General features: G+C 52.3%; 1 protein-coding gene across 2 annotated transcripts in view; it reads right to left on the bottom strand.

The window, feature by feature from the left end:
* The window catches only part of BCL9L (BCL9 like), a 48,169-nt gene that overhangs the window by 4,942 nt on the left and 18,861 nt on the right, over window positions 1–24,366 (bottom strand). Inside the window, exons 2-7 of one of the 2 annotated variants that reach the window (XM_021530071.2) lie at window positions 9,225–9,588; window positions 7,437–7,559; window positions 5,350–5,560; window positions 4,458–4,542; window positions 1,642–4,033; window positions 937–1,197 (exon numbers count right to left, since the gene is read on the bottom strand). In XM_021530071.2, coding sequence (XP_021385746.1) covers window positions 937–1,197; window positions 1,642–4,033; window positions 4,458–4,542; window positions 5,350–5,560; window positions 7,437–7,559; window positions 9,225–9,525 — 3,373 coding nt within the window. In that variant the 5' untranslated portion in view covers window positions 9,526–9,588. The remainder of the gene's footprint in view (window positions 1–936; window positions 1,198–1,641; window positions 4,034–4,457; window positions 4,543–5,349; window positions 5,561–7,436; window positions 7,560–9,224; window positions 9,589–24,366) is intronic. The other variant, XM_021530072.2, reaches the window with a different exon arrangement.

Below are 24,366 nucleotides of genomic sequence, written 5' to 3'. Positions count from 1 at the left end.
ATCATGGCTCTCAGCTGCCTGAAAGGCAGGAAGGAGTGACCCTTCACCCCTGCCTGCCACGGGCTTTGCCACCCAGCAAGCTCCAGTGACCACATAACCTCGGGTGCTGAGGAGGAAAAAAACAGAAGAGTCAGCAGCCTGGCACAGGTGCTATCTGGGCAGGAAAGTCTGTGCCCATCAGAAAAGCAGAGCAGCCATCAGTGCCTGCGGAGGCAGCCAATGCATTTGCATGCCTGCGGTCAATCTAAGTGACTGCTCAGTGGTGAAAGAGTCAAAAAGTTGATTTTTTATTTTCAAAACTGGCAAAAATATTTATCAGACAGTTTTAGACCCCTAAATCAAGTGGTACAGCATGCTGGAGTTCCCCTTTGGGCTGGTCACCACGTGACCAAAAACACTCATTTGCCTAGATGTCCTCACCAGTGCCACCAGTTAGTGGAGCGTATCTGGCCTACTGAAATCACAACTGTGCTACAATACAGCCTTGCCTGTGCAGACACCTGGGCTCCACTCAAAATACCCCACTCCCAAGCCCTATTCAGGGCATCCCTGTCCCACTGCACAGGAACACAAGGGCTCTAAGCAGCAGACCTCTGCCTGCAAGTCCTGGATCTGAGAAAACTCCAGGAGCCATGAGAACTTGGGCCCAATACATCTCCATGGGTAAAGGTAAAAAATTTCCAGGTCCTGTGGAAGAAGGACTCCTCAAGCCAGACCAGCTCATGTCCTTCCACCCAAGCCAAAAGCTGATGGACAGCCTGGGCAGAGGGCAGGAAAGGGCACAGACTGTTACAAACAAGGGGAAATTTAAGCTATGTGACATGGCAGTCATGGGGAGATCTGAGTTCCTAATACTTTCTCCACCTGCTGCCTCAGGTCCACTGGCAGCCACAAGACAGTCTGACCCCTCGCAAGCCCACCTCCAGAAGTAGATACCTGACATACTTCCAGGTGGGAGCATAGGCCTGTCTGGCAGCAGCTCATCATCAGAGGTGGCGATGGTTTTGATGGCATTGTGATAAAGTGGTGTGGAGCTGGGCATGGCATACTTGGACATCTGGGACATCATCAGTGAGAGGGGGTTCTGGGAAGGGGATGGATCTGGAGAGGAAGTAAAAGGCATGTTCGGATTCATGGTGCTAGAGGTGTTACTGGCTGGTGCGGAAGAGCTGCTCCGAGGCCCAGAAGGGAGAGAACCTGCAAGCAAGAGAGAGATCGACTTAGTGTTGTTCACATGCAATGGCTTGCTCCCACCAGAGAGCAACCCTGTCCTCTCCTTCTGACAGCGGTGACCAGAGGAGGCTGCAAAGCACAGAGCTGGCATATTGCAGCACTCTCTGGACTCTGAGAAGGCTCATTCAGAGACCCTGCTCCAGAGCAGTGATAGACTTCCCCTTAAACCTGCCCCTGACTGCCCAGCACAGACACAGTGTTTGCTGCATGTATCACAGATCTACCTGAAAAGGCCCTGTTTGGACTCCTGGAAAAGAAAACACACTTATTCTGTGAGATGCGGGACCAGGCACAGGAACACGTGTCTTCCTGCTCCAGAGAGAGCTTGTGGGCTGGAAAGAAACCCTGTCCACACACTCATCAAAACTAAGAACAGATATGCACTCGCATACAAGACATGCAGCATACCCTGCTCCAGTGCTCCGATGGAAGCAGATGAGTTCATATTGAGAGTCTGCTTGCTCTGGTTGACTCCTGGGCTGGGCATGGTGGCTTTGGGAGATGGCACCCAACCAGGGGAAGAAACAGCCATAGAAGGGGACTTCAGGCGGCTTGGTGAGCCAGTTGGAGACCGGACGTTGAGAGAGGAACTCATCACCTGGGGGGACTTGAGGGGTCCAGACTGGTTTGAGGCGGGCATACTGATCATCTGCGAGGGTGTCTGTGGGGACTTGAGACTAGCAGATGGGGAGGTGACCAGTGGTGAATGCACCTGGCTAAGGGTGGGAGACTTGAGGTGACCCATACTGGGAGAATTCATCTGGTTGATGTTGATGGTGAGGTCAGAGGGCCGGCGGCCCAGCCCTCGGGAAGGTGCTGGGTGCATGTTGGCCAGGTTTCCCCCTGGTGTGGGAGTGGGATTGGAGGCTGGAGGCAGAGGAATGTGGCTGAGTCTGGTGGTGCCACTGATGCTCCCAACAGGCATGGTGCCCTGCTCAGGGCTGAACATGTCTGAGCCACTGCCCATCTCCTGGGGCAGGTTGGGATAAGACCCTTGCCCCGTCGAGAAGCCTTGCTGTCCTTGGCTGGGGAACTGTGAGGGAATCATCATTTTCTGGGGTCCCGTTAGTATTGCACTGCCATTGCCATTCTGAGCCCTAACCCTGGCCAGCTCCTCAGGGTTCATGCCCTGGTGGGTCATCATTTCAGGGCCTCTCATCTTCTGGGACATCATCATCTGCTGCTGTGGGGTCATCTGGACATTGAGGTTCATGTTCATGTTCATATTGACGTTCATGTTCATGTTGAGGTTGCCAGGGCCCATGGGTGTGTCCATGTCCCGAAGACCTGACTGACTCATAGGGGGGCTCAGCATCCCCCGAGTGCCTGCAAAATCCATTCCCATTGGGGCACTGCTCAGGGTCTCACCCGTTATCTGCCCAGCAAATATGGATGGATCCATCTGCCTGTGAGCCTGCATCATCCTCTCCATTTCCATGCCCTGGCTCATGGAGTTGCTGGATATCCCCATGGGCCTCTGCATTGCCACTGGGCGTTTCTCCATGAGCTGATGCCGCAGGATCTCCTCTCTGGCACGGGGATTCATAAACCTTTCTGGGTCTCCTTGCCCTGGTGGGTAGGGCAAGGTGCCTTGTGGAAAGTTCCCAGGGCCTCCCATAGGAGACATATCGTCGCTCCATCCCATGCCAGGCCTGACTGGCCTCTGCATGGCATTCATGGGCCCAAGAGCATCCAAGGGCATATTCTGCATGCCTCCAAAGCCAGAGACTCTCTGCATTTGATTCCCAGGGAACCGTGGGCCAGGGAAGGGTGGCCCTCCCCGCAGCTGCAGAGGGTCCTGCACATCTATGGGTCCCCTTAGCTGGCTGCCCATCCCTGGTGGCCACTGCTCTCCAGGCTTGCTGTGGTAGGGTGGTGGAGGCCCACGCATCATCATGCTCCCCATTGACTGAGGGATCATGATCTCCTGCATGGGCCGGCCATGGATGCTGATCTGCTCCTCTTTCCGTCGCTTTTCCTCGTAGTACTCTTCCTGCAACTTCCTCCAAGCCACTTGCTCTGGTGTCAGGCTGTCCTGGTTCAGCCGCTGCACCATCATGTTCATCTGCTGTCCCATGTCAGCGCCAGGGTGGTGGGGCACCTCATGTTCCAGGCCAGGCCCACCAAGGCTCTGGGTCTGGGAGATCATGGACTGCAGAGGCTCTTCGTACTTCTTCATGCTGGCAGGGGGCGCGGGAGGCTGGGCAGGGGCAGCCTGTGCCTGAGGGGCAGTCCCCCCCTCACCCACATTTTGACTGGACTTCAGGAAGGGCTCGGCCTCCCCACTGCGCAGCAGCAGACGCTCAATGTCTCTCAGGGTCTGCAGAGAGCGCTCTCGGTGCTCCAGCTGCTCCTTTGAGAGCCCTTCTGAGTTCATGGTGTTCCTGGGGCCCAGGCCTGCCTGCCCATTCCCCGGCATCCCTGGGCCCTCTCCAAGGAGGCCGGAGCTGGGTGTGGCAGAAGAGTCCACTTGCCCAGACTGCATGGTGCTGGCAGATGCAGTGGGCGTATTTGGATGGTTACTTCCAGGCTGGTTGTTGCTGCTATTGTTCCCCAAAGAGTTGGGAGTCAGATCTCTCCGGCCATCTTCACTTGTTCCTTCCTGGGGCAGACTGCCTGGCGCAGGCAAAGGTGTTTGACTTATGGCCTGAGGTGGTGGAGCTGGAGGCTGTGGTGGGGGAGGCTGTGGCTGTGGTTGACTCGCTTGAGGGGCCAGTGTCTGGGACTGTGGAGTATTGGCAGCAGGAGGGTTAATTGGAAGTGGCTCAGCAACGCCCAGCACTTTAGGAGCAGGTGGTGCCTGGCAAAGAAAAGGGGAAGAAACTTGAGCAGGGAAAGATCCTAGGAAGGTATTCTTCCATACATCCTGCAGGAGACCTCTCTGTCTCAAAATGAAGCCTCATGGCAGTTCACCTTCATTCCTTGCAGGGAAAAAATGTAGGTACTACTACATGATCTAGGAATGCACAGGCAGGTACTCTGCACACATGGCTGAGGGGGAACATGCCATGCCCCATCCCAAACTTTTCACAGCTGACAACAGCAAGGACTTGTGCCAAAGAGATTTTGCAGCAAAGCAGCTTCCCACCCCATTGAAAGGGCATTCTGGAACCCCTTCTTTCACAACTGAGCCAGGGGATGGAGGAGAATGACCACATCTGGACTGGAAGGGTAATAGTTGTCAGCATGTGCCAACAGGAGCGATTGCTTCACAGGTGGTATACCTGGTCTAGCTTTGCCCGTGGGACATTCTGTTGATGGTAGGCCAAAATGGAGTCAGCTCGGCCCTGCAGGACAGCTTCTGCAGCTCTGGGGAGAAAGCACAAATCACTTGAGAACAGGCACTGCGCCCCATCCTACCCATCCAAGGCCCCAGCTGCCACCTCCATTCTTCAGTTCTGCAGGAAGAAAGAAATGCCTGGAGGTAACCAAGAAAGGGGAATGTTCTCAGAGTCCTCACATATGTCCTGCACAGCCCCCAGTGAGGATCTCCAACAGATGATCACTTGCCGTTCAATTTCCCTCTTCACATGTCCCATGGCAGGCTTTGCTTTGTGACTGCTGCCCTAAGGTAGCTGTCACCAAAATGCTTTGGAATCTCCCACAATGAACCTGTGGTAGACAGAGCTCTAAAACTAGTTTTAGCCTAGGCTAAAGAGACTAGGCTAAATAGACTAAACTAACTTCTAACACTATAGCTGAGACAATGCAGGACAGAAGAGAAGAATTGTGTGGAGAACACCATGTGTTACATTACGCTCCCTGTGACACCCACCCCTTAGACACCTTTGAATCAGACCAGCAGCCCACACTGCTTTGGAAGAATCATTTTGTTGGGTGTCAACTACATGGGCTCTACAGTGGGTGAAACAGAGTGCAGAGCCAGGCCTCATTGAGAGGAAGTGGGCATTTAAGGCCAAGTTTGTCCACCTGCAGTGACTGCCAGCATACCTCACAAACCCCAGGGGTTGCCCACTCTGTGCAGCCAGAGAGACACAGGTCTCTCCAGTTCTCTTGTACTCATGTGCTGCATGCAGCAGGCAGGTGTGACAAGGACGGCCAGGCGTGGCAAGGCCAGGCAATACCAGTGGGGGAGGTATTTGGTTTACCGCTTACGTGTTAGCAAGGTGCGTTGTAAAGACGTAAACAAACTGTGAAGGCTGCTTCCCTGTTCCACCGCCTCCGCCTCCTGCAGCCTCCGACCGCAAGCCAGGGGCAGCACCATGGGGCACGCCGGAAGCACTGCTCTCGCTCAGGGTAGGCAGCGGGTTGGACCCTGGGCCAAGCTGTGGGGCCGTGGACATCGCAGGATCTGCTACATTACAGCCTGCGGGGGCAGAGAGGAGAGGTGAGAACAGAGGAGAGGGGTCGAGAGGGGTCGAGAGTGGTCGAGAGGAGTCGAGAGGAGTCGAGAGGGGTCGAGAGGGGTCGAGAGGGGTCGAGAGGGGTCGAGAGGGGTCGAGAGTGGTCGAGAGGAGTCGAGAGTGGTCGAGAGGAGTCGAGAGTGGTCGAGAGGAGTCGAGAGTGGTCGAGAGTGGTCGAGAGGAGTCGAGAGTGGTCGAGAGGAGTCGAGAGTGGTCGAGAGTGGTCGAGAGTGGTCGAGAGGAGTCGAGAGGAGTCGAGAGTGGTCGAGAGGAGTCGAGAGTGGTCGAGAGGAGTCGAGAGTGGTCGAGAGTGGTCGAGAGGAGTCGAGAGTGGTCGAGAGGAGTCGAGAGGAGTCGAGAGTGGTCGAGAGGAGTCGAGAGGAGTCGAGAGGAGTCGAGAGTGGTCGAGAGTGGTCGAGAGTGGTCGAGAGTGGTCGAGAGTGGTCGAGAGGAGTCGAGAGTGGTCGAGAGTGGTCGAGAGTGGTCGAGAGTGGTCGAGAGGAGTCGAGAGTGGTCGAGAGGAGTCGAGAGTGGTCGAGAGTGGTCGAGAGGAGTCGAGAGTGGTCGAGATGAGTCGAGAGTGGTCGAGAGGAGTCGAGAGTGGTCGAGAGTGGTCGAGAGTGGTCGAGAGGAGTCGAGAGGAGTCGAGAGTGGTCGAGAGTGGTCGAGAGGAGTCGAGAGTGGTCGAGAGTGGTCGAGAGTGGTCGAGAGGAGTCGAGAGCCGCCGCGCCGGGCGGGCGCTGCCGCCGTCCCGAGCGCCGCCAGCAGGGGGCAGCACCGGCCCGCCCGGTCGTCAGCCGCTATTAAGCGGGAGCCATAATTAACATTACTAAGGGCTGCAATTACCAGAGGCAGGCCTCGCCTTCCTCTATCTTAACCCGGCTGGCTCCCTGCTCCCCTCCAGCTGCCTCTCCCCATGGCGGCAGCTCCTGCAGCCTGACCCTGCCACCAATGCAGCATTTACACAGGAACCGGTGCAGGGACACGGGCGCAGTCTCGTTGCCAGCCCCTGCCCTGGGCAGTCCCACCGTAACCCATTCCCACCAGGCAGATCTGGGAGCAGGCTGACAAGGGAAGTGGCGCTATCTCTTCCCACACAGGCTGCACAGGCTGTGGACTCTGCTGAGAAGTGCAAGCGGATGTTCCGGAGACAATGGCAACAATGCGCTGGCAGGCACATAGGCCATCCTCTTCTTGCTTTTCCACACCTTTATGTTCTCCAGCGGAGAACATGGGCATCTCCTCGGGCCCCACAGGACCTTGCCCCATCTCTCAGATATTCCCTCTGTTACAGTTTGAAAGCAAAGTGAATTGTAGATACAATATGTCAAAGAATGCTGATGCTTTTAGCAAACAGAGGAGACCTACAGTTCATTGTCCCAAAAAGAGCACAGCTGAGATAGCTCAGCTCTGCCTGAACCACAGTCAAGACCCCAAGAGCCTCTTTACACTCAGCTGTCCTTACAACAGAGCTGCAGAGAGAAAGGTGAGTGGTCTGACAGAGACTCAGCTGCTGCAACAAGAGCACTGCACATTGCACTCTGGCTGCCATTATGACCAGGGTAGTGTGGCCAGAGCAACATACAGCAGGGACATTCAACATCAACATCTTTCCCTCCAGCATGTCTGTAGCATCTCCACAAAATAGGTCCAAGGCCTCACTGCATGGCAAACATTCTCACAGCACAATTAACACCAACTGCAATGGGCCCCCACAACCTCGAGCTAAGTGAGCACACACAGACAAAGCTAGAGGTGCCAGTGTCATCAGCCCTCCCCAGCTGCAGGAAGGACCTGGCTTTCTTCAAGCTTCAGAGTGGTAAGGAGGCAGTCACTCACTGTGTGCACTGCTGATGGGTTTGTCGTCTTCCTCGCTATCTGGCCCAGAGCACCATTCATCGCCGCTGTAAGGCTGCTTCCTTTCCAGCACACACCGTCGCTTACTACGAGGAGCCACCTCACCTGCAAAGGGACAGGGCCATCAGAGGCACGTAAGGGGCTGAAAGGCTGGGGTCCTACCCAGCTGGGTGCTGCATGCTGGCAGTGCCAACCCAACCAGGATGCACTGAGCAGTCAGCCTTATGCTAGCATCTGCCCAGCACTGGTTAAGAACCTGAAGCATCTGCTCAGTCTGGGCTCGTCTTAGTAGCCAGATGTAGTGAGACTTCCCTGTGAAAGCCAAAGGTTCAGAATGAGTTTCAGGTGGTATTTCTTAACACCTGAAAGGAATCTATGCACATAGGATGTGTCTACCTGCAGTTCCAAATTAGAGAGCTTTGGACAGTAACTGTAAATTTAAAGGGTTTTTAATTCAGCAGATAAAACTGGAATATAGGATGGGAGAGTGCATTCACATCCTTTGTAGGAACAAGAGACTCTGCCCTTTGTCAGCATCAAGCAGGCAGGGGCCTTCATGCTCTCTATAAACTTGTACGCTCCCTCCACGGGTCCACCCTCTCAGATGGGACTGATGCAGCTCAGAGAGGAAGTGGCTTGCCTAAAGGCAAGGGACTTAGGGAGAGCAATCAGACACAGGATGAATAACTTCCAGTCGTGTGCTTTAACTAATGAAACATTGTCTGGCCTTACTTTTTTTACATCATGTTTTTTACTTCATGACCATATTCACATGATCTGTCAGTGTATTAGGAACATTGGGGATTCAGGCATTTCTGATCAGGCCATTTTAATAATTTTCCTGTGGAAGTGTGGCTACAAGACAGCTCTGGGATAAACTGCAAATGCTTATGATCAGTAGTGTACCCCTGTCACACTATAGGGAGAAAGCCCTCCTGGTGGCAGGAAGTTCATTCAGGTACATTCTACCTGTTGTTCCATGGCACAGCTCTGGCCTAAGCCCGTCAGGCAATATGGCTTTGGCTGTGCAAACAAATCCTTAGGGGCACAAGCCAGAATTACAGCTCTGTGCCTGCAGACCGGGTGTAAGTCTTGGTTGGAACCAAGGACACCACTGGAATTTCTCCCCCTGCAACAGACTCTGAGATGCTCAGGTATCCCATACTGAGCACAGAGCTTGATGGAATGCAAGAGGTTACAGGGAAGACCGCTGAGGACAGGGTAGGCACAGGGTTTAGAAGCACTGACTCAGCCCTTTTCCAGAATCCACATGATGTAACACAAGAGTTATCCATTGCTGATGAAACCACAGAACTGTTCAGACAGTGACCCTTGCAGCACCTCCTTGCTAACCATGACTGAGTCGTTGGGCAGCTGCAACACCACAAAGTAGCTCTCTACCAACGATAGGATAGAAAACAATTCAGTCTCAAGTTAAAAGTTTACACATTGCACATGCAGGGGCATTCAGTGTAGTTTCAGTGAATCATGCTGTTGCTCGGATGGCCTCAGCAGTCTGTGAAAACCAGTGCCAGGTTCTGGGTGTAACAAATGGTTTAGGGAATGAAATACAAAGCAAATGAGAATTCAGCCACTCTGGTCCAAAAACTGCAGCAGTGACAAGCAGTGATGCAAAGTCAAACAGGCAGCCAGGACAAGCCTGAACAGAAGACGCAGCACAGAAACCAACGATGCTCCCATCCCAAGTCCTGCCAGGATGTTTGTAGCAACTGAGAGGACATGCTGAGGCAAGGCCTAGGAGAGCATTACCTTTTGATTCTGTGTCCTGTGATGGGGTGCTGGCTTCTCGCTGTTCTCCAGAATCCACCGAGATGCTTCGCTCCCGCTTCACCTTGCCCTTCAAGGAGCTGAAGTTTGGGACAGTGTTCTGGCTGTTTTTCAGTCCAGAGTTGCCAGGGGAAATCTGAGTGGCCTTGCTGCCATGGCTGCCGGCCCCCACACCCTTTGAGCCCAAGTTACAGGTGGGTGCTTGGCTCACATTGTGGTGCTGGGCCAGGGCACTGCTGCTGCCTGCCTTGCCATGGCTAGGCAGTTTGTTGTCAGGGTGCATTGGCTTGGCTAAAGCTTCCCACAGTGCCAGTGGAGGGAGCTCGCAGGCCCTTCAATCAGAAACCTACAAGAGAAAAGAGCAGCAAGTCAGCACGGTGCCCCTCACACGGGTGCAGCTGCTGGGAGCACAGCACAGGACCAGTGCTCTAGGGCTGTTACTTGGTCACAGGGCCAGACAAAGTCCATGGCAAGGCACAACCCAGAGCTGCTCATGCTGGGAATTAGCCCTGGCCCCTTTGAGCAAAAAATCCTGCTCTGCAGTTACTCACTCGCGTCGTGACAAGCTGCAAGCTCTCACCCAGGCATGGCAGACTTGCCAGTACTTCAAGGAACAGCCACGGACATGAGAGCCCTCATTTCCAAGGCCAAGATGAGACATGGGTGCTCCATGCCAGCCTAGACTTTGGTGAGTAGAAGGATGCTCAGAACTATTTTGCAAGTGTTCCCAGAGCTTAGACATCTTTGTGACCCTAGAGAGAAATCAAGTGCTCTACTGTTTTCAGAGATCCCTTTTGCTGATAAATAAGTTTCCTCTGTGCTGCAAAACACACAGAAGACAACTAGACAACTAAGCAGACAGTTTTGACACGAGCCTATAAAGAGAAAACTGGGACAGAGCAGGGGACAAAGGTAGAAGCAACTGAGAAGGAGGCAGTGGGTTGCAAGGCAAGAACAGAGCCGGGAAGTGCAGGCACTCATCAGACAAGCTCTGCCTCTCCCAGGAACAGTTCCAGCTCCTGCCTGAGGGACAGTTCCAGCTCCTGCTCTAAGGCTCTGGGTGAGGGGGTGTCCACTTTATCGGGAGCTTCCAGCCCAGCAGGATGATGCAAGGTGCCACAGGCCTGCTGGGATAACAGGATGATGCTCTCCTGCTCAAAACCCAGCTCAGCTACCTGAATAGCCCCACAGCCTGAGGCAAAGTCTGGCAGAGAAGAGGAGGTTAGGGCAGAACACAGAGGTTTGTGGGCTGAGGGACATGCATGCAGCTAAGCAATGCTGCAACAGGCCTCCTTGCAGGATCTAGTTGCCTTGGCAGAGTCTCATGCCCACACTGAGAATATTCCCCTTGGCACAGGCATTAACGATGACTGCGATGCAGCTCTGTATCACACTGTGTATTCTGGAAGCCCACCACAAACCCTTGGTCCAACACACAACCCTCGTAACTACACTCTAACCCTAATCATGTCGCAGTCGTTTTTACTTCTTGGGGAAGCAGGAGGGAAGGAGAGTAAACCACATGTTCCTGGAAGCTGAGGGATTACTCTGTTTGCTGACATCTGCTATATGCTTTGCATGACACCCTCACAATGCACCCGAGAAGCTTCCCTGTGCACAGGCTGAGAAACTTCCCAGCACTCCAGGAAGGGGGTTGATGTGGTCTGCTCCTCCCATTTGGGCCATGCAGGCCAGATGCTGTGCAAGATTTCCTCTGCCAGCCAGGGACAGGAAGCACCAGCTCCAGACCAAACCCCAGGTGTCTAAACAGTACCGCAAGAGCTCAGCAGTGCTACACATGCTGCTCCTGGCTTGCTGCAGGTGAGCCTGGAGACACCACTAGCAAAAGCCAAATGCTTGCTCTCCAAGGGCAAATCACTGCACCCTTGCAAAGAAAGCAGAGTGAAGCACATTTGGCAGACCCATAATCCCCAAAAGATTGTGACTGCCACAAGGTGCAGGCTGCAGCTTATCGTGCACCATGAGCAAGTCCTGCTCACAGACAGGGTCTTCTCTGCAAAGGGGTTTTCTCTGGCTCCCTGCAAGCTGAGCCAGGGGCTGCTGGCATGCTATGCAAACAGTGCTGTGGCACAGCTCGTCCAAGCACTCTTCCTTAGTTATGCACAACTTGACCTATCATTGCTTCCCAGCTAGGAGCTGTTAGCTGCTCCCTCCTCCTCCACCTCCGTCCCACACACCTCAGTGAGGGTGCTGCTGTAGCCTGGAGGAAGATAGTGAGCTACGGCGCTGATTAATTTTCACAGCACATAAGGGAGTTGCTAGCCCTTTAAGTGTCAGCCAGTCTCGCTTGCTCGCTCTTGTTCTCCAGAGACCTATTAATAGCAGCTGGAAAGATCACATCACTCTCTGGATATTTATACCCTTCATTCCACACCAGGAGAGATTTATGTCAGAGCTGCTGTCCCAGTGCCTACCCAATTGCTCTGTCAAACCACTTGCAGGGGGAGGGGAGCTGAGCAGGGAAGGAGACACAAGAGAGGGCAAGCAGGGAGGAGGAGAAGGTCCATATGGCACAAGCTGCAGCATTAAACACACATGCTGCCTGCAGTTGCTGGCTGGCCAGCCACAGGGAGCCTTCAGCCCCACTGGAAGAGGTTGCTGCCAGACAGCATTCCAGAAAGCAAGCCCTGCAGCAGCTCCTGCTGCTGGTGGCCCAGAGGCCCGCCCCCACCTCTGCTCTGCTGCACTCACAATCCCTGCAACACTCTGCACCGCAGTCCTGAGGGTCACAAACCCACTGATGCCATTGTGTGGCTACACCCGCTGAGGACGTGCTTCCATTTCAATGGCAGCTTGGGAGACCTAGGTCTGCTTGTGGCACATCTGCACGGTCATGATATTATGTCTGTAACAGATCCCAAAATGCTTCACTGAAAATCTGAATGCTCAGCAGTACCGCAGCACAACCCTAGTACAGCCCAACATGGTGAATACTTCAGGGAGAAGTCTGGGGCCCTGAAAAGCCCACGCCTGCAGAGTCTAGAGATACACCTGCTGTCCTCTGGTTCTCAGATGAGACTGCATGGAACACACACCTCGATCCCATGACAAAACCTTCAGGCACTGCCAGCAGCATGGATGAGCCTCATCAGCTGTGAGGTTCCTCCAGAATGTAACATTTGGGGGGCACCTACCTTCTTTCTCTATTTTGGACTAGGCTGCTGCTCCAGGGAGGTCATTCAAAACCTTGCCTGAGGCAGGATGGAAAGCTACCCTAGGCTGACAGAGAGACCTGGCTAAACTTCGGAAAGCCTTCCTCTTCTAATGCCCACTCAGAGGGATAACACTTGCCTCACAATTCCTAATGGGACAAATGCCAGAAGCAGCTGCCTGAAGATTCTGCTCTGCTTTCAGAAGTAGCAACAGCTGGATTCTGTTGCAGATGGACAGCAGGGATCTGCCTCAGCCTCTCATTTGTCTGTCCGCAGCATGACAATAGGCATCTCGACTTCTGTAGGCTCCTTCCACATACCCTGAGATTCAAACTAGATTTCAGCAAGCATGCCATGCATCTGGGCCATGGAAGATAATTAACTAGAAAGTAGATACAGTGACACCAGGAGACAAACAATTCAAAACATCTTGGAAAGAACATGACAGAAAGAAGACTGTACAGAAATCTGTCTTTCTCGGCAATTTAGCAACACACCCACTCCAGCCTGGTAGTTTTAAAGACAATAGCAAACTTAATTCCTGCTGGTTAAAACCAAGGAGACAAGAGATTCCTGGTTTCTGCCCCTGGCTACCATCAACCCCAAGCAAAACACTTAGGTTTTGGATGCCTTGATTCCACCATCATTACACAGGTGGGCAACCCAGCCAACCTCATGCAGGGAGGGAGGCTTTCACGGCACAGCAAGTATCTGTTGAACAAAAGGCTACATCCAAATGCAGAGAGTGTTTGCACCTGAAAAGCCACAGCTTTAAATCAAAGGCTGGGACCTCAGCAGACAAGAAATCTTGAAACAAAATAACAAAAACTGCTTTGGGGAAGTCTCGTCCAGTACAGTCTGAACAGCAGCAGAGGGAGAGGAGTAAGCTCTGGGCAGGAGGGACCAGGCTGGCATATTTGCAATCTGGGAATTGCTAGCTGATAGTTGAAGAAACCTGAAACCCCTGCTGCATTCCCGGAAGACCTTCTGGTGAATCATGCTCCAGCTCTCTCCAAAGCACGATAACATGGATTCCCAACACAGCTGCAAAGATGAGGAGCCCACACCTGCCACCAGCCTTGCAGCTTCTACATCTGGGAGCTGGCTGGCACTGCTGCTGTGCTATCCCTCTTGGAAGAAGGCACAAGAGAGGAAGCCAGGACAACAGAGCCACAGTGATTCAAAAAGAAAGGTGCTTCACCACACCTCCCTTCCAGCCGATGCTGGAAAAGCTCTTGTGAAACCCAGATGACTGCCAAGTAGCGCATACACAGTGGATACCAGAACCCAGGTCTCCTGAGCTGTGTGTTCCACAGCTCACAAAACCCAACATACAAGACACACAACGTACAAAATGGGTTGTGACATGGTGATGCAACACACAGAAAGTCATCGAACCCTTCTCTGCCAGCCTGTCCAGGAAGTCACAAGACCAGGTTACCATTGCAAACACCCTCTAAGCGCATAACCTATGCTGATAACCACCCAATCACTCGCTACAAGATGCAATCTTGGACAACCCAATCTAAATCCTGGGGACATCACCACAAACTCATGCTGAACACCTTGGCTTTGGAAATGAGAGGTCCTAAGCAAGCTGAAGGGCTTCTTGAAGAGAGACATTAGGCAACAGGAGAGACTCCAGAAATCCGCTGCTCCTTCCTGAGATAACATGCACTTCAAATCTGGATGAGATTCCCCAGCACATGACCCAAGACCTAGATGCTAGATTACCAGTCCTCCCAGGGTTAACAGCAGAAGGGGTTGAACACTTCCAAAAAAAACCATACTATGTCAATAAAGTCAGTGTATTTCATGAAGGGAAAGACTATGACGAATCTCCAGAAGTGAGGTTTCTGAGGTGTGAGACCCTTGAATCATTTATAATTTGAGAGAAGACCAGAATCAGAAACTTGAGCTTTCCCATGCAAAAATCATTGTTTCAAAACATTTTCACAAGACCATCCAACAGGTTTTGAGTCTGTTCCAGCAAGAAACAAGCCCCCCAAAAACAGTAGTGAAACAGCACTGCTGTCAGCCAGCCAGCTCCAGCCAAGAGTCGGGGATGGGTTCGAACAATCCACTGTACAGCAACCCATGACTACAGGCCATCCCCCTGACCCTAGTATGGGAACACTTGCCTGAGAGTGTTCATCACCAGCAACAACAGCTTTAACCCAGGCTGCTGCTGCTAAAGGCATTCTCATTTAAGCTTTGCTTCAGCCAGATAGACTCAGAGACGCTTGAAGACAGGGAGTTCTACTGGGCAACTCTGCTGCCAAGGGTCATCTGTTTTGAATGTGTCATGAAATTATCTTGCCCTTATTTCATCAGGCTGATAAACTGGAGAAGCCCCGTTTCACCCATGTTTATTTCTTGGATCCTTCTCATGCCCTTTTAAATGGCAGAGAAGGTGATACCCTTGACAGGTGTATTGGGAGGGTTCTAAAAGACCTGCAGAGAGAATCTAGTGTTCTTTTGAATCCTAGCAGTTCTTGGAGTCGTTTCGGCAGGCCCTGCTGATCTCCTGTCATTTGGAGCTGTCTTGAGAAAGATGAATTTCTGTGGGGCTACTTGTCCACAAGTTTCAAAGGTCTTTTAAGTAGAAAAAACCCTCAGATTCATGTTCCCCTCCATCTAGGGTTACACATCCCATGCAACATGGATGGAAGCTGAGGCTCAGGACAGCAAGGTGAATCGGGAATGCCATTTGCTTTCTGACCAGCACCCTACAACCTCCCTCCTGTAACAGCTTCAGCCCAATCAGGGTTAGAAGACCTCTTCTAGCCCTTACTTGTCCTCCTAGTTCAACAGTTTCTCCCACTCTTCTCCTCCTTACTGCAGCACCAGCCAGAGCCTGGTTTCCTATCCTGTGCTGAGGGAGTTTCCAGGTCTAACACTAAATTTGCAGATCCTTCTAGCTTCCCAGTTCAACTGGTGTATTCCCTACAGACACCCTGCATGTGGCTCCCTCGGGATGATAACAAGGAATTGCTTCATACAATGGCTAGTGCATCATGCTAGGGACAGGTCAGTGAGAGACCTGCAGGAAGCTGCAGGTGCCCCACATGAAGGGCACTACAACCACCTGTGTGCTGCAGCTTGGCAGACTGCAGTCGAGTAACAGAATCCAGCAGGTCAGGAAGCAAAGCCAGAAATCTCTTCCAAAGGTACTGCTGCTGCTCAGGGAGCTTCAATTTCCTCTGAGGCGGGATCATCCTGCAGTATATGAAATCTAGCCAGGAACATGGGCTGCTGTGACAGCTGGACACCCCCACGCAGCCTTTGGCAGTGCTGGGATGCACAAAGACAAGCTCATCTGTACATGAATGGAGCGGTTTCCCTGAGAAAACCCTTCTGGTAGATAATACCACAGGCTGCAATGCAAGGCCACAACACAGACCTCCCTGGACATTTGCTACATGGGATGAAGAGACCTCCTCAGGCCATTTCCACTGTGTTTGTGCACTGGGGTTACTGGGACTGGGCAAGTAATGCTAAAAAGCCTAGCTACTATCTAGGCTGTGCTTCACACTGCCTCAGCTATACCAGCTCTCTTGAGCAGAAGGGCTCAAAGCTGAGACCTTAAACCCTCACCTTTTCCAAAAGAATTGCAAGGGAGACAAGTCTTGCCTAAGGTCACACATGTCAGGTAAACAGCTGATGTAGCTGAGCCTATGAGGACTCAGGACTCCTTTCACCTGCATCTAGGATTCAGAAACCACTTTATGATCCTTTGGCAATAACAAAAGAAGTCTACAATGCTAGCAGTGTTCAGGATTGGAACCTAGCAATGCCAGAACTTCCCAAGGAGCTTCCAAGCTTTAACACATCCGTTTCTGCTCTTCTTTTCACAAGAAAGTCTCTTTGCAGGGCTCTGTGACAGACCAGCCATCATCAGCAGGGCCATCACACACTGGCAGCCTTCCCTGTCCCCTGTCTCCAAGGCACACACACGAGGGTTCCTGAGCACTGCAGCTCTGTTGTCTGCGGCCAGTCCAGCTTCATGCCAGCTGTCCAGAAGCATCAGACTTTCTGGGCGCCCCAGCTCTGGGCCCGAGGTGGAGCCTTGGAAGAAGCCACTAGGTGTCACCGTCAGCCAGGGCATCCGCAGCCCGCCGGGCTGAGCGCGGCCAGCTCCGGGGCACGCTGCGCTCCCGGACCGGCTTCCCTGGCACCTCTGCCCTCACCAGGGCCTCCGCATGCTCTGGGGAGCAGAGCCATGACCACATCCCGCCAGCACGCCCTTACTACACTCTGTCAGATTAAAGCAGCAGGGAGATGCCTGTTGCACACTGCAAGACAGGGCTAGACATTCACCTTGCAGAAAATCTCCCTGAAACACTAGCTCTCCCTTTTGAGCAAGCTCAGATCACTTTCCAGCCTGAAGAATGGCACAGCCTTTGCAGACAGGGCCTGTCCCAGCAGGAAACCCTTGTGGCAGGGAGTCCCGTACCACCTCTCTCAGCGCCATGTACCCCACCTGCACCCTGCTGTATGACCAGCAGTGCAACAAGTTTGTTTGCCTTTGAGGAGGCTCATGGCAGAGAACTGGGGAAGAGTTCCATTCTTCCTATGCCAAATCCTGGCACTAAATACAACATACAAAGGATATACCTGTACAAAAGGAAGAGGTTGGAACATCTGCAGGCCTGCAAATTGCCTGGATTGCAGCACCATGTCTGTGCAACTAGGCACACACATGTATGTACCCCAGCACGCCTGGGGAGAGGGAGCTGACAGAGCAATGCAGGAAAGAGGGGGAAGCAGGCTGGCTGCCCCTACACCTTGCCCCCTCACTGCCCTCTGCCAGCCCGGACTGTAGAAGAGATGCAGTGAGCTGCTGAGCACTCCTCCAATATTATAAATACCAGGCCCAGCAGCAGCAAATGCTGGGCTCTATAATTAAACCACAGCTGAGGTCACTTCCTTTTCCCAGCAGCTCCCTCCAGCCCCCACCCCCCTTGCCTCGTATTTGCATGCCATCATGACTAAGGCACATTGGGGTGTAAGGTCATAGGGGAAGCAGCTATGCAACTACCTCGCAGGAAATTCCACCCTGGGAAACCTTTCACCTTCGCCAGTGCAGAGAGGATCAGCACAGGCAGCTGATCCTGCAGCTGAGTGGTGGCAGCTGCCTGCAAGCAGTAGGGACTACAGTGTTGGGCTGGAAAGGGAGGGAGAGACCTCGAGGAGAGGGGAGCCACTGCTCCCCGTCTAGCTCTGCCATCAGAGTCTGGCACCGACCTGGAGAGGTTTCCCCACTGTGCACCCCAAGACAGCAGCTGCACTATCTCCTCACCATGCTTCACCTTTACCCCCAGAAGCCTCCTCCACACTAAAAGCTAAAACTCCCCAGCTTCTGCCACTCAACAGGTGCAAAAAGCAGCACAGCTTTCCCCACAGATCCGGTCCCGAGTCTCAGGGGCTATCCTGCCCTTATGCAAACACTCACACAACTCACAGAGCTCCTCCAGAGACACAGTGATCTAACCCTGGCCAGACCTCCAACCACCCAAAAGGACACCAACAAAAAGAACTAGGAATTGCCCCATCTCACTAACTGCATCCCTTTGGGGAGGCAATGAGCCCTCTGTAGCAGCAGATGTACAGCCACAGATGAAGAGAAAGGCCCAGAGGCAGCCTGTCCTGGGGCTTCCCCCACAGAGCTCCTCTTCCCTACCAGGAGAGAGAAATCTTGTTAACTTATGACTGGCCAAGTGGGCAAAGGCTTCTGACATTCCTCCAGCTCGAGGTTTGCAGGAGGCTTTGGGGTTTGCAGTGGTCCTTTTGGCTAGAGGCCAAGTGCCCAGACTCAACCAGATCAAGCTCTGAAGCATCATTGTTTGCACTAGGTACAGTAGCTGGGGTCATCAAGGGCTCACAACTTGGCCCTTGGCCCTCCACAGCTAACTCTAGTTCTGTCCTTATTTAAGAAACAGGACATATTAAGAGAAGTTATTGCAACAACAAAGACCAGGGCACAAAGGAGGGGAAAAGAGTGCAAAGGCTAGTGTGTGGGAGGAAATAAGTGATCTTTTGGAAGCGGGACAACCATTTAAGTAATGATATAAACAAGTTAGCATCGGGGTTTGCAGAAGAACTAGTTGGTGACTTTCACAAGGTATCTATTAGGTTTCAAAGTCCTCAGGTGTTTGGATTACGAAGCCAATTCTCCAGTCTCTGAGTTAGCATGAGATATATCGAGGTTGACATCTCTGAAGACTGACATCCAGAAAGTTTCCTGTACAGAGTCTTAGCATGCTATTCAAATGCCTCTTCCCCTCCCTCGTCCCACGGATTCTGGAGAGGAAGTTTGTGACAGAGCAAGGGTGCTGAGGCAGCCCTATAACCCCTGGAATCAGCTGATCAGGAAACACACATAGCAGAAAGCTGTGGGGAAGCACGACTGCTTTTGAAAGACCACAGTGCAGAGCCAGTGAGCAGAGTGGGACACAGTCGTCCAGCTCCTTTGGCCAGCGACAGGGTACTTGTTGTCCTCTTCAGCACACGGATATTGTGCTTTGGCTGCGAGCCTGCACCCACAGCAAGGCACGCCTGTGCCCTCCAAGACTCTGTCTCCACAACAACAGGAACCAGAAGCCACAGCAGACCCCGAGCAGCTCATTGGCCCGAGATCACATTACAGGACAGGAAGGAAGAAGGCACTTTGATCAGTCTGGAATTGCTTTAAACAGGTTCCACACCAGTATCTCAGCCACTGGAATTAACCCCCCAACACCCTAAATGTCCCATTCCCAAAGACATGTCCTTTTCCAGCATTCACATTGGGGTCCAAGCAGCCCAGCCACTGGCAGCTGCTCCCAAAGAAAGGTCATGGCAGAAAGCAGTCTAGAAGAAGGAAGAGAGCCTCCCTATGCCTTGTCAGAGGAAATCAAGGCTCAATGGGGCCCTACCTCTCTGGTGTATGTCTTTAGCACAGGCACATGCTACTTGTCCTCAAAACAGCAGCAAGAGGCAATTCTAGAGGCAGCTGGCAGAGACAGGCTGGTGCTCCCCTGTAGCTCCCCTCCTCACACTCAAGGGCAGTGGGAGCTCCTCCACCTGCCTATAGGACCTCCTGCCCCATGTATGCCCATCCTGCAGTCTGCTCCTTGCAGGCAGAGGGTTAACAATGCCCAGGGAGCTGCAGGAATCCTCCTCCTTGCCCTCTCAGGAACAATGGGGCCATTGTGGGAGGCTGGGCAAGTGTGGGCAGATCCCAGGACTGGCAGTTACCCAACTGGGCACGTTGTTCCTGCCAGGTTCTCTCTCTGCCTCCTCAGGTAGGAGGAGAGCGGGTGTCTGCCAGCCCTTCCTGTGGGCCCTGGAAGAACACTGGCCAGCCCGGCCACAGGAACACGTCAGCATGCCCCATGGTCCCACCAAGCAACCTCGCTCCCACCAATATGTCTGGGTACAAAATGCAGTCTGACAGCCAGAGACACAAAGCCGCCAGATGCCACCATGCAGTAGACCAGACTGTGAACTGGCTGAGTGCTGCCAGCACTGCCAGCTTCACACCTGGGTATACAGCAGGATCGGCTGTGCTTTCGGGATATGTGGTGGGGTGGGGAGGTGCTGCAGGAGCCAAAACCAGTTTTTCTCACCATAAAGTCACATTTTGATTGTGGGTGCAAGTGCTGACCTGGGACCAAGAGCTTCTGGGAAAACTGAGAACTCCTCCATGTGACACACAGGTGAGCAGTGAGAACACAGCTTGGGGGGGGGGGGGGGGGGTGGACTATGGTGACTGCTTTCCAAGCCCCCACAGTCTGAAAGCAGAACAAGTAAGCAAGGAAAGCAAGGAAGCAAGCAGCTCCAATATACTCCTCCTCCCTACAGATTTGCATCTCCCCTGCCCAGCACATCAGTGTACAGAAAACTTGGGGATGCTCTGGATTCACACCCTCAAAGCACAGAGATGATCCCTAAGGCAAGATGTGCACTCGATGTCACACTCCCAGACTTTCCAGCAGAGCTTCATGCCCCCTTGGGCATGGAATCAGGGTATACAACAACAAACCCAGCTCACTGAGGCATACACTAAGCATCTGTATGAAACCTTTGGCCAAGCACCTGACTCTGGACAAACAGCCTGACTTAGGGTGGCTACATGCTGCCTCTAACATAGGAAACGCCTCTGGCTGGTTCACAGGAGATGCAGTGAAAAGACAAGTGGAAAACAGCCCTATAAGACTTAGCGCTGCCTCCCTGGAATCTCCATGCTAGGCACAAAGCTGGCAGGCAGAGAGCAGTTCCAAATATCTAGATTAGCTGAAGTCCCAACAGAGGAAAGGTGCAGCCCAGATGCATACCATGTGTGCCACTGTGCACAACCACCACAGCTCAAACCCTACAGGATCAAATGCCTATGATCAGTTATGAGGGAAGAATGTCCTTTTCCATTTGATGCTGCAGCTGCTTCCCCCATCTCACAGATAGACTCAATCTTCCAAATTTTAGGAGCACAAACACAGGCCATCATTCTCGGATCTGGCAGCACCAACTCTGCCAGTAGCAACCACCTCTATTTTTTTAATCCAGTCTCAGTGCCCTGTACTAGCTCCAGGAGTGCCACTGCTCCCTAATTTTGCCAGAGGCACACTGAAAAGCAGCTTGAGCAGACTCACATAGCTCCCCAGGTCTGCACCACAGTTTATGCTTTCAGAGCCAGTGTCTTCTTTCCCTGCAACTCTCAGGTAACTACTCTTGTCAGTTCTTCACATGTCCCATCTGAGGGCATGGCTTTCTTCTTTCCCCCCAGATCACTTTCTCCCATGTCTGATACTCAGCTCTGTGAAGACCACTTCAAGACATGCCAGACAACTTAAATACAACACTACCTCAGACCCCAAAAGGGAGGCTAGATGCTTTCAAAGAAAGGACTGCAAAGAGGGCTGTCACTGCAAACCTGCCATGTGCCTCACTTGGCAGCCAGTTCTGTTCAACAAAGCAGCACAAACCCCAAATGGATTTTGCTCTTCCCTAAATGCTCAAGCACAAGAGTCCAAGATGAGGGCAGGTAAAAACATTTGATGGATCTGACAGGGCAGGGTTTAATCTGTATCTCTTTAGAAGATGGCATTCCTGAAAGAAAACACAGTATCTGCTTCCAACAAGGAAAAGGAAGAATCCGGACAACCTTTTGCAAAAAGAAAAAAGAAAAAAAAAAAGAAAAATAAAGGAAAAAAATCAGGGCAAGAGGGACAAAACAATCTTTGTCCTCATTTTGCTGGTCATGCAGGCACAGGGCAGCCACAGTACCCGCTGCCCCAGCTTGGTCAGCAAATAATAACCACAACCAGCCCATTTTCACTAAGGCTTATAGAAACCAGGCTCCACAGTCTAGGGAAAGCTGCATCCTCTGAGAAAGAGGTAGAGCATAGACAGGATTTCCAGACTACACTGATAATCGGCTCACAGAAACCAGATAGGACAGCACACCCTCAGAGGTCATCACTCGGCTCTACCATGTTTGCTCCAGATGCCGTCCCTTTAAACATGGCTCCAGAGACCACACAAGGGTTAAATCTGCCTATAAATATCTGTTCTCAGCAGGGCTGCTGCTCTGAACCCTCCAGCCATCTGTTCTAGCTTTCCCCCATCTAAGACTCTAACATCTGAAACACGCTTACAATTCTTAGGAGTGCTCCCAAAAATAGACCAGTGCCATGGCTTAGCCCGTTGCCAGTGTCTGTGAGCACAGGAGCATGTATCCTGGTGCCTGTGCCAGCACAAGCCCGGAGTCATGCAAATAGGAGCATGTCTGCCTCTGACAGCGAGCAGGCCTGCACCAGCATGGGTCTGTTTGCATCCGTGCTGGCGTGGGTGTGTCTGCTTAACTGCAAATTCATGTGAATCCGCACAAGCATGTTCATGCTGGTGTGAACCTGAATCTGCACACATGTGCGTGTCAGTACCAGCGAGTGGGCGTGAGAGAAAGTGGAAGCCTCTCTGCTGCTGGAAGTGATGGAAGTCCTGTCGTTCCTTCTTCCTCGGCGGACAGCAGTGCTGCAGGACACAGCCAGGCACGTCTCCTCCTGCAGCCCAGCCCTGCTTGGCCTCAGCAAGAAGTCCCACTGCATCCAGGCCCTGGCACTCCAGTCTAGACAGGGAGCCTACCCTACAGCACAGCAGGGAGCAGAAGACACCAGTTCTCTTGTTCAGTGCTTGGCTCAGCAAATTCAGCAGTCCCACCTCTGGACACCAGAACCTCACTGCGAAAGCAAGTGAAGCCTGATATGTGTGAGGCCTAGGACACATTACCCTACTCGCATCCAGCTGCAGCTTGCAGGCTTTTCTCAAACACTCCAGAGAGAGCACAGGCAAGGTTGCAGATACAACAGCTTTGGAGCAGAGTGGGCTCCAAGTCTCTCATAGCTCTTTCCAAACATCCCGGACATTAGCGGGTTCACCCTTCTGACTGCCAAGACCATTAGCCTCACTCCACATGGGCAAATCCAGGAGACAACAATCATCTTCATGGTCAAATGCAAAACAGGAAATGAGCTGTCAGCTCCCAGATCTGGACATACCGTCCAGGAGCAGACAGAGCATTCTCCGGAGCACCCTCAGGACACAGCGCTGCCCACCTGCTCTGTACCAAATAAAGCTCATTCTCAAACTCCCGTTATTCACTGGAGACCATCACAAAGCTTAGCCCTGGCTGCTGGCCCTGCTGACACCACATCATAGAATGATGTACATGCACAGCCCCAAAGAGGGGACATGCAGTGCCCATCCTCTACATAGTGACAACAGCCCAAGGATGAGATAGCAGCTACATTTTCATCTCTAACTACTTCCACAAGAGTGATTTTCCCTTCCAGACCAAGTAAAACTTCAAAGCTCCAAACACACAGTGCCTGACTGTGCAGGATGAGGCTTTTTCAGAGTGCTCCAATTCTACCAGCCCCTCTAACCCATGGTGATGTGATGGCAAACACCTGCCACAACACAGCACACATGATGCTAAGACTCCTTGTCCAGCACATGCACACACAGAGCCCACCACAGTTTTGCTCAGGGTTTGACAAGCTGCCCATTGCCTTTCACCCCTCTGATGTACTGCAGATAGCCAGTTAACTCCAAGAACTATAAGCAAGACTTCCAGTGAAGCCTGAAATGTAGGTACTCCTTCAACTCAGGTGACAACAGAAATAGAAAAGAGCTTGATATTCCAGCTCTTCATTTCAGGCTTTGGCAGGGAGATGACCTAGGAAATAGCCTCAGCAGACTGAGTCAACACAGCTGTACTCTGAGAGAGGAAAAAAAACCCCATTGATTCAGGTATTGATTTGCTGCAGGAGTTTGTGTTTGCTTAGAAGTTTGCCCATGGGTCAGACCTTGTTACAAGCATCTTTCCTGGTGATGAGGTTAGAAACAGACTGTGCCAAATTCCAGTCACCTGCCTGCGGAGCAAAATGCAAGCAAGTCTGGAAGTTAAGTAGTCCCTCGGGGATGCTTCCCTCCTCCACTCCCTCAACTTTAAAAACCATGTTATTGGGTGGAGGAACACCATAAACAGCTGTAATACAGCACCAGCATTCTGAGGAGTCCAGCTAGGGTGTAAACAGAGGGGTTGAAGGTCAGGCAGTTTATCAGAAGTTTCAGTTCATGAGATGGAAAGGATTTAAACAGCAGATCTATTTCAGGATTATTTTCCCCACCTCTACCTGTCAGAAAGAGCAATGGGATTTCAAGATCCCCACTGGTTTGCAATTCAACCAGGCAAGGACTGAAAAATGAACCAAAACTGAACTGACAAGTCTCGCGTCCTTCCCTCTGGCAAAACCAAAATCACACAGGTTAAGTACCAGGATCAAGTAGACATCCACTAACAGAGACAATTACCAAAAGCACAAAACACAAAAAGTTCCTGTATGGGGTCAGGTCCCCAGTATGCCCCATGTTTGGTGGAAAACAATGGTATGTGCTTCAGTACTTGG

Source organism: Lonchura striata, chromosome 23 (assembly GCF_046129695.1).
Source record: "Lonchura striata isolate bLonStr1 chromosome 23, bLonStr1.mat, whole genome shotgun sequence".
NCBI classification, from domain to species: Eukaryota; Metazoa; Chordata; class Aves; order Passeriformes; family Estrildidae; genus Lonchura; species Lonchura striata.
Note: the sequence above shows the minus strand (reverse complement) of the source record. Positions and strands in the feature narration are given on the sequence as shown.